At 47.2% G+C, this 11,408-nt stretch overlaps 2 protein-coding genes across 4 annotated transcripts in view; both read right to left on the reverse strand.

Annotated features, from left to right (window-relative positions):
* The window catches only part of vps33b (VPS33B late endosome and lysosome associated), a 48,012-nt gene extending 47,724 nt beyond the window's left edge, over nt 1-288 (reverse strand). For 2 of the 3 annotated variants that reach the window (XM_078429865.1, XM_078429864.1), the window contains exon 1: nt 132-286. In XM_078429865.1, the coding sequence (XP_078285991.1) occupies nt 132-221 (90 nt within the window). In that variant the 5' untranslated portion in view covers nt 222-286. Of the gene's footprint in view, nt 1-131 lie in introns of all 3 variants that reach the window. The other variant, XM_078429866.1, reaches the window with a different exon arrangement.
* A 1,921-nt stretch (nt 289-2,209) lies between these two features.
* On the reverse strand, nt 2,210-11,161 carry hddc3 (HD domain containing 3). Its single transcript, XM_078429850.1, has 4 exons — nt 10,928-11,161; nt 7,032-7,087; nt 6,124-6,364; nt 2,210-2,911 (listed from the first exon to the last, which is right to left on the reverse strand). Exons 1-4 carry the CDS (start codon nt 11,037-11,039, stop codon nt 2,778-2,780), a joined length of 543 nt encoding a protein of 180 aa, XP_078285976.1. The 5' UTR covers nt 11,040-11,161; the 3' UTR covers nt 2,210-2,777.
* Between the last annotated feature and the right edge of the window lie 247 nt (nt 11,162-11,408).

An 11,408-nucleotide genomic window follows, 5' to 3' on the forward strand; every position in this document is an offset into this window, starting at 1 on the left:
CCCACCCTCCCCCACCCTCCCCCACCCTCCCCCCCACCCTCCCCTCCCCCACCCTCCCCCCCACCCCCACCCACAGTGCACCCGTGACTCTGCCAGTGGTCAGGCGCGGCTGTCCCGCCCTCGCTGCCCACCTGCTCCAGAAGGAACACCAGCCGGTCCCGGGCGAGCCGTTTCAAGACATCAAAGTCTGGCAACTCTGGAGCATCCCTGCGGACCGCCATCTTGCCGCAGCGCCGCTTCCGGGAGGCGGCAGCAGCCACTTCCGCTGCCGCCGTCGCCTAGCAACGGGAGTAAAGGCTTCTCCTTGGCGGCTAGGCCCAACTAAAGGTAGACACAAAATGCCGGAGTAACTCAGCGGGACAGGTAGCATCCGTGGACAGAAGGAAGGGGAGAGGGAGACGCAGAGACATGGAAGGGTAAGGTGTGAAAACGAGACATCAAAGGAGAGGTTAGACACAAAATCCTGGCGTAACTCAGCGGGACAGGTAGCATCCGTGGACAGAAGGAAGGGGAGAGGGAGACGCAGAGACATGGAAGGGTAAGGTGTGAAAACGAGACATCAAAGGAGAAGTAGGACACAAAATGCTGGAGTAACTCAGCGGGTCGGGCAGCATCTCTCGCATCAAAGGAGATGTAGATCAAGGATGTTCTTCAAGGTAGGAAGGGTCTCGACCCGAAACGTCACCCATTCCTTCTGTCTGAGATGGTGCCTGTCTCGCTGAGTTACTCCGACATTTTGCGTCTATCTTCGGTGTAAACCAGCATCTGCAGTTCCTTCCTACGCATTAAAACTAGCTCAGTCTGGGCTCATCTGTGATTCGTGGGAGCGGTCGGTGGCCACGGTCCTGAGGGCAATAGCACCTCAACCCCACACCCACACTTACCCACCGCCACACCACCCCCAAAGCCACAGCACCCCACACACACACTCACCGTACAACCACACCACACCCACCCCCACCTGGGGATTCTTGTCAAGAGAATATCACACCCCCAAGCAAATAAAACAATATTTTGTGTAATTAGAAGCAAACATGGCGCAAACAAATTTTCTTTCTTGACTTGAAGAGGCGAATGTCATGTGGTCACATTCTTTATTAGATTCTGTGTAAGATTTGCTGTGACCAATTCATTAAGTAGAGTGCCACTCCCTGGCCTCATGCCATACTGGCAGCTGAGGGCTTCAGGAGGTACACCGGTTCCTCAACCACCTGTATTATGTAACTAGGCTGTTCCCTCAAGCAGACAATGAATTCACATAGTAAAAATTATGTTTTAAAATCTGCTGTAAGGATTTCTCAATGTTTCGATGTGAAAGATCAAACCTTGAAATGGGTTTAATGTAGTAAAAAAAACAAAAATTTAAAAACAGTCCTTCAACCAAATAAGATCTACTTATCTCAATCTTTTTGGGTGGAAAAAGGAGAGGAACCTCTAATTAATTGCTTACAATCAAATCATGCAGAATAATCTCCCCGTGACCTGCGTGGGTTTTCTCCGAGATCTTCGGTTTCCTCCCACACTCCAAAGACGTACAGGTATGTAGGTTAATTGGCTGGGTAAATGTAAAAATTGTCCCTAGTGGGTGTAGGATAGTGTTAATGTACGGGGATCACTGGGCGGCACGGACTTGGAGGGCCGAAAAGGCCTGTTTCCGGCTGTATATATATGATATGATATGAATGCGTAGGAAAGAACCGCAGATGTCACACAGAATAATGTTTGGTTTATTATTATAGTCATGCATATCAAGATATAGTATAGTGAAAACATATCATTTTGTGTGCTATCCAGTCAAATCACACTATACAGGAGTTCTGTCATACACAAGGAAACAAGTGGGAAAATTGTAGGGGATAAAATTAGATCCTCTTCTGGGACAGTAGACAAAGAGTGCCATCTTGCAACTTTCAGGGCTCAAGTCTCAAATGTCAAGGCTGATCTTGGCTTCGAAGATAATTTCAGGTGCAAGACACAATATGCTTTGTCAAACTAAACAGCCAACATTTAATTCAAACTAGACCAAGTGGACCCGTTGGTCCCAAACCTCTCCTGCATTGGTGCAACACCCTCTCCTCCCCCACTCCCCTCTTCCTGTTCTCTCCCCTCTCCCTGTTCTCTCCCCTCTCCCCCCTCCCCTCCCTCCCCCCCACTCCATCCCCCTCAACCCCCCCCCTTATCGTCCCTCCCTCCTCCCCCCATCCCTCCCTAGGAGATAGATTTAAACCTTAAAATGTGAATAACTTAAAAAATATAACACCGATTTCAACGAAACGTCTTCCATTAGCACCAAAGGGACAACGGTGAGTAAGGTGGGCCTAAAATTGTTGTGCTATCGTGTACCGCTTTGGCTGTAGTTCAGGAACAAACAAACAAACAAACAAACGAGAGTTTTAGTATATCAATGAGTTACGCAGGGAGGAATTCACAGCACAGATTTATTCAGTCCAAAAACAAATAGCATGAAGAGGAAATGAACCCATGCACATTCTTCAATGTTTAGCTTTATCTCAGAACCAGATGGAGTTTAATGTAGTAAAAAAAACAAAATTTAAAAACAGTCCTTCAACCAAATAAGATCTACTTATCTCAATCTTTTTGGGTGGAAAAAGGAGAGGAACCTCTAATTAATTGCTTACAATCAAATCATGCAGAATAATGTGTAGGAAAGAACTGCAGATGTCACACAGATATTTAAAGTTGTTCACGTTACAGTAACAATCTACATCATGTGTCCGTTAAGAAAGGCCACACAGGATTAATTAACCGGTGACCCATTACCGAGTGAAAATGTTTCGTTCTTTAAACATAACAGCCAGGCTATTTTCCAGGGTCTGATTCGTCCCTCGAAGTCCAGCGACTACTTCGGAAGCCCAGATGAAATATTCTTCAACTCGTTCCTCGGTCCATCCTGAGCAATGATTCAATAGAAGTCAGAGTAAGATAAGGTTCCAACCATGTGGAGGTGCTTCTACTCTCTGGTACAATCCATTCCACACTAGAATGCAAACCTGCCATAATGCAGCATCTTATCACATTCCTCTATGCCACATACTTTGGTGCAGGGACCTTTGTAGCCAAATGCAATATCTGTCTTTCATAATGTATTGACCAACAACCCTATGATTCCCTATTCAGTACTAACAATGAGGATTGTTGGTCAGGATATTTATCAAAGAATGCCATAATTTAGCAAACATGCAACAGAACTGGCAAACCAAGAAATGGAACAATGTATTTCATGCAACCTGACACCAGGGCCGAGGGCTTGGGCAGCACAGTAATTATCCTGGTGATACAAGGAACTGTAGATGCAACAGTCTCATTGTAATTTGAACATTTGCCAATCAGAGAAAGAAACTAAAGTGAATCATTGGAGATGGCATCTTGTGTGTAAAATGTACAGTGCATTTCACATTGAGGAAAGAACATGGCACCATCTTAGGAAATTAGATCAGAATGGGAGAGAGTGGCAAAAGATACAAAGTGCTGACGTAACCCAGTGGGTCAGGCAACATCTCTGGAAAACATGGAAAGCCAATGTTTTGGGTTGGGACCCTTCACACTCTCCCACTGGGTAACTTTAACAGTGTCCAGAGGCATGAATTCAAAACCCAATGTTTAATTAATTAAATCTGGAATGAGAAGCCAGTCCCAGTGATGGTGTCCATACAGCTACTGGATTATCAGACAAAACCATGTGGTTGACAACTTCCAGCAGCAAAGGGTATCTGCCATATTTACTCAGTCTTTCTAATTTTGTCGGCGCCCTTTATGTGGTATATCTTTGCGTGCCTTGGATATGCAAAACAAAGAATATCACTGCGACTTGTCACCTGTGACAATTAAGTTCTACCTGTCCCCGGTGTTGCGAAGGATGGGCCTGGCGCAGATGCCACGCAATGTGCCAGTCAGCTGGACATTGCCGCACCATCTGTCGCTCGTGGAAAGGTTCTTCCTTACCAACACCTTTAACCACAAGTCCATCGGGCAGTGGTCAGCACGGAACGTCCTGCAGGCACTGCAGGGGAATGACTCCATGGATCCTGTGGCGTGGTTCCCAGAGCAGACTGCCCAGCTTGTCTGGCGAAATGCCTCATTGCCAGAACTCACCCACAAACACCAAGACCTGGCTTGGCTGGCGGTGAGGGGAGCCCTTCCAGTCAGAGCCTTCCTGCAACGCCGGAACCTCACTACCAGCGCACGCTGCCCTCGGGACGGCTGCTATGAAGAGGAGACGGTTGCCCACCTCTTCGCAGAGTGTGGATTTGCAAAGAGAGTCTGGAGAGGTTTGCAGGGGTCCCTGTCATGATTTATTTCGAACAGCTCTGTCACAGTGGACTGTGTGATTTACGGACTGTTCTCAGGGACGCATTCAGAGACTGATATCGAGTGCTGCTGGAAGGTCATCAACTCGGTGAAAGACGCTCTTTGGTCTGCCCGAGCTTTGTTGACCTCCCAGCGGAGCGCGCTGTCCGTGGGGGAATGTTGCCGACTGGCCCGCTGCAGACTGCAGGAGTACGTGCTGAGGGACGCACTGAAGCTCGGTGCAGCCAACACCAAGGCTCTGTGGGGGAGGACCACAGTCTAGGGTCCTTCCGCTGCTGGACATGGGGGGGGGCAGGGTCTGGTGGAGACGCCCCTCCAAATAAGGGAAGGGATTCCATGCCAGTGGGCCACATGAGTGGCAAGGATGAGGGGTCATTTTATGTCATTGGTGTATTGAATGTATGTGTTTTATTTATTTTATAGCATCGATATGGAAGTGGCATTCTTAATCCCGTTGTACTTGTACAATGACAATAAAGATATTGTATTGCATAGCATCCGAGAATGTCAGATGGTTTTTTGTAAAGAACATGTTTTGTATATATTTATTTTTTTATTTCTCGAAGTATATTTTGAAATAATTTTCTTTTTTAAAAAGTATCATTCATTCATTCATTCATTCATTCATTCATTCGTTCGTCTGGCCCACATGCGAGTCCAGTTCCACCACTTGCCTGACACTCGGCTGAATGGCCCAGTGATCCTTTCAGTTCAGGAACCTTTTTCCCCAGGATGGAAGAATCAAATCCGAGAGGACATAGCTTTCCTGCGAGTGTGGCAAAGTTAAAATATATGGAGGGCAGGTTTTTTGTGGTTTTTTCTACACGCACGCACGCAGTGGTGAGTGCCTCAATGCCCAGGCTGGGGTGGTGGTGAAGGCAGATACATTAGTGGCGTTTAAGAAACTTTTGGATAGGCCTATGGATATGAAGGGATATGGGTTATGTGCAGGCAGGTAAGAGTTGGCCTTGGACAATAGACAATAGGTGCAGGAGTAGGCCATTCGGCCCTTCGAGCCAGCACCGCCATTCAATGTGATCATGGCTGATCATTCTCAATTAGTACCCCGTTCCTGCCTTCTCCCCATACCCCCTGACTCTGCTATCCTTAAGAGCTCTATCTAGCTCTCTCTTGAATGCATTCAGAGAATTGGCCTCCACTGCCTTCTGAGGCAGAGAATTCCACAGATTTACAACTCTCTGACTGAAAAAGGTTTTCCTCATCTCCGTTCTAAATGGCCTACCCCTTATTCGTAAACTGTGGCCCCTGGTTCTGGACTCCCCCAATATTAGGACCATGTTTCCTGCCTCTAACATGTCCAACCCCTTAATAATCTTATATGTTTCGATAAGATCCCCTCTCATCCTTCTAAATTCCAGTGTATACAAGCCTAGTGCTCCAGTCTTTCAACATATGACAGTCCCGCCATTCCGGGAATTAACCTCGTGAACCTACGCTGCACGCCCTCAATAGCAAGAATATCCTTCCTCAAATTTGGAGACCAAAACTGCACACAGTACTCCAGGTGCGGTCTCACTAGGGCCCTGTACAACTGCACACTGTACTCCAGGTGCGGTCTCACTAGGGCCCTGTACAACTGCAGAAGGACCTTGGCATCATGTTCAGTTCAGACTATGGTCTGAGGGGCCTGTTGCTTTCACTGTATTGTTACATGTTCACTAGGCCTGAAGTCAGTGGATTCAAGTCAAGAGTGGGAATACTGGCCTGAAGATTAACACCCTAGGAGTCAGGCACAAGATGTGGACCCAAGCTGAGAGTCGGAGGGGCACTGACCTCTTGGCGTACAGCGTTTGAGATCCCGCAGATTGTACAGTTTGTCTGCCAGTTTCACCAGTTTGGCTTCACGGCTGCAGTGAGGAGCGTGCTGGATCTGAAGCTCCTTCCGCGCCGCCTTCGACAGGGCTTTGTCGTCCGTCACCTCGGCAACGACACTCCGGACCTTCTCTCCAAACCTCTCCTCGATCTCCGCCAGCGTGGTGTCAGTATCCTCAACCGTGTCATGGAGAAGTGCGGCCTGGAGATAAAGCACAGGAGGGTCGAGGCAGGTGAAGCATTGTCTATCTGTGACAGGCATCCCAGTCCAACTAGTCCAACACTTGGTTGGTGCAACAGGCAGCTCTCGATCAGAGGTTGACTGGTTCAGAAACAATATCATGTCATCTAGCCTTATGAGTGTTGTGTAATAATAAATCATAAAGGTTCTTTATGAATGAGAGGGGAACCTAGTTTCGGACATAACATGCAAGTGTACGGCACAGGCCTGCTGGACCGAATGGCCTGCTATTGTACCAAGATCTGGGTGCACAGTGGCACAGCGGTAGAGTTGCTGCCTTACAGCGCCAGAGACCCGTGTTCAATCCTGACTACGGGCACTGTCAGTACGGAGTTTGTACGTTCTCCCTGTGACTGCGGGGGTTTTCTCCAGGTGCTCCGGTTTCCTCCCACACTCAAAAGATGTACAGCTTTGTAAGTTAATTGGCTTCGGTAAAATTGTAAATTGTCCCTTGTGTTAGTGCAGGGAGAGATCGCCGGTGAGCCGATGGGCCCCTTTTCTGCTCTCTAAAGTTAAAAAACTCTATCATTCATAAAGGGTAGAGAGAAGGGAACTGTGTCGCCCGGGCAACGACATCATTAAACGGCCAAGGTAGACTCACAAAGGAGATCATTTAAAAGACATTTACCTGCAAGACAACCACATCTGTAATTGCTGCTTCATGGGACAGGATTCGAGAAACACCTAGGAAACAGAAAGAAAAACAAATCCCGACCTGTAAGACTCATTGTCAAATGTTCAAATCACAATCAGAGATTGTGCACTTCAACTCCCCCTCCCATTCCCAGTCTGACCTTTCTGGTGCCATAGTGAGGCCCACCGGAAATTGGAGGAACGGCACCTCATATTTCGCCTGGGCAGCTTGCAGCCCAGCGGTATGAACATTGACTTCTCCAACTTTAGATAGTTCCTCTGTCCCTCTCTTCCCCTCCCCTTCCCAGTTATCCCTCTACCTTCCAGTCTCCACCTATATCCTTCCTTTGTCCCGCCCCCCTGACATCAGTCTGAAGAAGGGTCTCGACCCGAAACGTCACCCATTCCTTCTGAGATGCTGCCTGACCTGCTGAGTTACTCCAGCATTTTGTGAATAAATACCTTCGATTTGTACCAGCATCTGCAGTTATTTTCTTACAAGAAACTAAAATGAATCATTGCAGATGGCATTTTGTGTGTAAAGTGTCCAGTGCATTTCACACAGAGAAAAGAATGCAGCACCATCTTAGGAAATTAGCTCAGTATGGGAGAGCATGTGTGGTGGCAAGGAATTCCACAGATTCACAACCAGCTGGGTGAAAAAGTTTTTCCTTATCTCACTCCTAAATGGCCTACCCCTTATTCTTAAACCCCTGGTTCTGGCCTCCCCCAACACCGGGAACATCTTTCCTGCATCTAGCCTGTCCAATCTCTTAAGAATTTTATGTTTCCATTTGAAAGAGAAATAATCAAGGGGACTGACTGTTCAAAATAAATCAATGTAGATGACAAAGATAGACACAAAAATGCTTGAATAACTCAGCAGGTCAGGCATCATCTCTGGAGAACATGGAGCGGTGATGTTTTGGGTCAGGACCATTCACTGGAAGAAGGTTCCCGACCCAAAATATTACCTATCCATTTTCTCCAGAGATGCTGCCTGACCTACTGAGTTACTTCAGCATTTTGCATCTATCTTTGGTATAAACCAGCATCTGCCATCTCTTTGTATTACAAAGTCAATGGCAACTTATGTTTAAAGTGTACAGTGCCCTTCACAGACGAGTGAAACACCTCCAAGCACTGATTAGAAGTAGGAGTAAGCACCTCCAACCCACTCCACCAATTAATAAGATGACTGATCTGATTGTAACCTCAGCCCTGCTTTCTACCTGCCCTCTGTAACATTTCCCCATCAGGAATTTATCTATCTCAGTCTCAAAATTATTCAGACTCTTTTTCCATCGCCTTCTGAAGTAGGCGTATAAAATTATTAAATCTTATCGAAACATATAAGATTATTAAATCTTATCAAAGATTATTAAGGGGTTGGACACGTTCGAGGCAGGAAACATGTTCCCAATGTTGGGGGAGTCCAGAACAAGGGGCCACAGTTTAAGAATAAGGGGCAGGCCATTTAGAACGGAGATGAGGAAAAACTTTTTCAGTCAGAGAGTTGTGAATCTGTGGAATTCTCTGCCTCAGAAGGCAGTGGAGGCCAATTCTCTGAATGCATTCAAGAGAGAGCTGGATAGAGCTCTTAAGGATAGCGGAGTCAGGGGGTATGGGGAGAAGGCAGGAACGGGGTACTGATTGAGAATGATCTACCATGATCACATTGAATGGCGGTGCTGGCTCGAAGGGCCGAATGGCCTCCTCCTGCACCTATTGTCTATTGTCTATTGTAGCTATAAACACAGAGTTCATCAACACTGATATTCTTCTGAAATATGTAGGAAGGAACCGCAGGTGCTGATTTAAACGGAAGATAGACACAAAAAGCAGGAGTAACTCAGCAGGGACAGGCAGCATCTCTGGAGAGAAGGAATGGGTGACGTTTCAGGTCGAGACCCTTCTTCAGAGTGAAACGTCACCCATTCCTTCTCTCCATAGATGCGGCCTGTCCCGCTGAGTTACTCCAGCTTTTTGTGTCTATCTTCACCAACAATGGTGTTCTTCGGAAATGTACCCCCAAGTGTTCACCCCACAATCAGTAAGCCAGCAATAGTTAACTCTTCAACTATGAGACCCCTCAGTTGTAGTAAAACGCTGTACGGTTGCTTGTCCCAGAGCATTAACTTCTCTCTCCTGCAAAACTCACAGCTTAAAGGACTTCAACGTTTCTCCCCCTTGGCCAAAATAGAGTACCTGCCTTTCGTTGGGTGTGAGAATTTACTGCTGTATTGCTTATAATGCGACAGTGCATGGCATAGATAGACACAGAGTGCTGGAGTAACTCAGCGGGTCAGGCAGCATCTGTGGAGAACATGGATAGGTGACGTTTCACAGAGTGCCGGAGTAACTCAGCGGGTCAGGCAGCATCTGCGGAGAACATGGATAGGTGACGTTTCACAGAGTGCTGGAGTAACTCAGCAGGTCAGGCAGCATCTGTGGAGAACATGGATAAGTGACGTTTCACAGAGTGCTGGAGCAACTCAGCGGGTCAGGCAGCATCTGTGGAGAACATGGATAGGTGACGTTTCAGAGCGCTGGAGTAACTCAGCGGGTCAGGCAGCATCTGTGGAGAACATGGATAGGTGAGGTTTCACAGAGTGCTGGAGTAACTCAGCGGGTCACGCAGCATCTGTGGAGAACATGGATAGGTGATATTTTACACAGAGTGCTGGAGTAACTCAGCGGGTCAGGCAACATCTGTGGAGAACATGGATAGGTGAGGTTTCAGAGTGCTGGAGTAACTCAGCGGGTCAGGCAGCATCTGTGGAGAACATGGATAGGTGACGTTTCACTGTATCCAAAGACAAGGTTTGCTACAATCTATTTCCTGGTGCCGGAGTACAGACTGTTTCGGAGAAAGAGAGAGACTTATAGTTTATATATATGCTGGAGTAACTCAGCAGGTCAGGCAGCATCTGTGGAGAACATGGATAGGTGATATTTCACACACTGCTGGAGTAACTCAGCAGGTCAGGCAGCATCTGTGGAGAACATGGATAGGTGACGTTTCACAGAGCGCTGGAGTAACTCAGCGGGTCAGGCAGCATCTGTGGAGAACATGGATAGGTGATGTTTCACAGAGTGCTGGAGTAACTCAGCAGGTCAGGCAGCATCTGTGGAGAACATGGATAGGTGATGTTTCACAGAGTGCTGGAGTAACTCAGCAGGTCAGGCAGCATCTGTGGAGAACATGGATAGGTGTAAAAAATTGTCCCTAGTGGGTGTAGGATAGTGTTAATATACGGGGATCACTGGGCGGCACGGACTTGGAGGGCCGAAAAGGCCTGTTTCCGGCTGTATATATATGATATGATATGATATGATATTTTACATAGTGCTGGAGTAACTCAGCGGGTCAGGCAGCATCTGTGGAGAAAGTATAAGAAAATAACTGCAGATGCTGGTACAAATCGATTTATTCAAAAAATCGAATTGTGGAGGTTTCACAGAGTGCTGGAGTAACTCAGCAGGTCAGGCAGCATCTGTGGAGAACATGGATAGGTGATGTTTCACAGAGTGCTGGAGTAACTCAGCAGGTCAGGCAGCAGCTCTGGGGAACATGGATAGGTGATGTTTTGGGTCGGGACCTGTCTGGAGTCTAGTGTTGGACAGAATGTCCTACTAGGGACAGTGGGCAAACAGTTCAAAAGTACTTTACGAGTGAAACAATGCAAAACCCCCCGGACAGGCTCTGTTGAAAACTATAAGTCTCTCTCTTTCTCCATAACAGTCTGTACTCGGGAACCAGGAAATAGATTGTAGCAACCCTCCTTGTCTTTGGATACAGTCAGCGCGGGAGGGATTTCCTTACCAAGAGGTTCATTACTTTTGGGGGGGGGGGCATGAATTTACTCCCACCACGTTGTCCTTACTTACCCAGGGGGTGGTTGATGTACGGGGTTTGCTCCGGGTCTTTGCGACGCTGGCTTTTGTGTTTTCTAGCCGCAAAATCGGCGGCGTCAAGGATCCGCTGAACGTCTGAGGCCATGGCGCTGTGTGTGTGTGTGTGTGTGTGTGTGTGTGTGTGTGTCCCAGAGAGGAGGAGCAGAGAGGCACCGCTCACCAACACCCACAGCCTGTGGGGAAAGGGGACGAACCCGCCTCCCCTGTCCCCAAAACCTTCACCTGTCCCCGGCACACAAGCTGGAACTGTCCCCAGGACTCAACCCCCCCCCTTTGTCACTAATTCTACCCAATCAAACCTTATCAGACCGTGTCAAGAGTTTTATATATATATAATATATATATATAGGTAGATATAGTTAGACTATATGTATATATATAGTTAGATTTTGTCAAGAAATTTATATGTATATATAATCTAACTATATAAACATAGCACAAAAAGTAAGGAAAT

Source organism: Rhinoraja longicauda, chromosome 38 (assembly GCF_053455715.1).
Source record: "Rhinoraja longicauda isolate Sanriku21f chromosome 38, sRhiLon1.1, whole genome shotgun sequence".
Taxonomy (NCBI): domain Eukaryota; kingdom Metazoa; phylum Chordata; class Chondrichthyes; order Rajiformes; family Arhynchobatidae; genus Rhinoraja; species Rhinoraja longicauda.

What these genes read in the sequence shown, in the direction of transcription:
- hddc3 (XM_078429850.1), bottom strand. Translation starts at nt 11,039, where the DNA reads ATGGCCTCAGACGTTCAGCGGATCCTTGACGCCGCCGATTTTGCGGCT. An exon ending in CAGATGTGGTTGTCTTGCAG is followed by an intron (nt 6,365 to 7,031) that starts GTAAATGTCTTT and finishes CTTTATCTCCAG; the next exon opens with GCCGCACTTCTCCATGACAC. An exon ending in CAAACGCTGTACGCCAAGAG is followed by an intron (nt 2,912 to 6,123) that starts GTCAGTGCCCCT and finishes ATCATTGCTCAG; the next exon opens with GATGGACCGAGGAACGAGTT.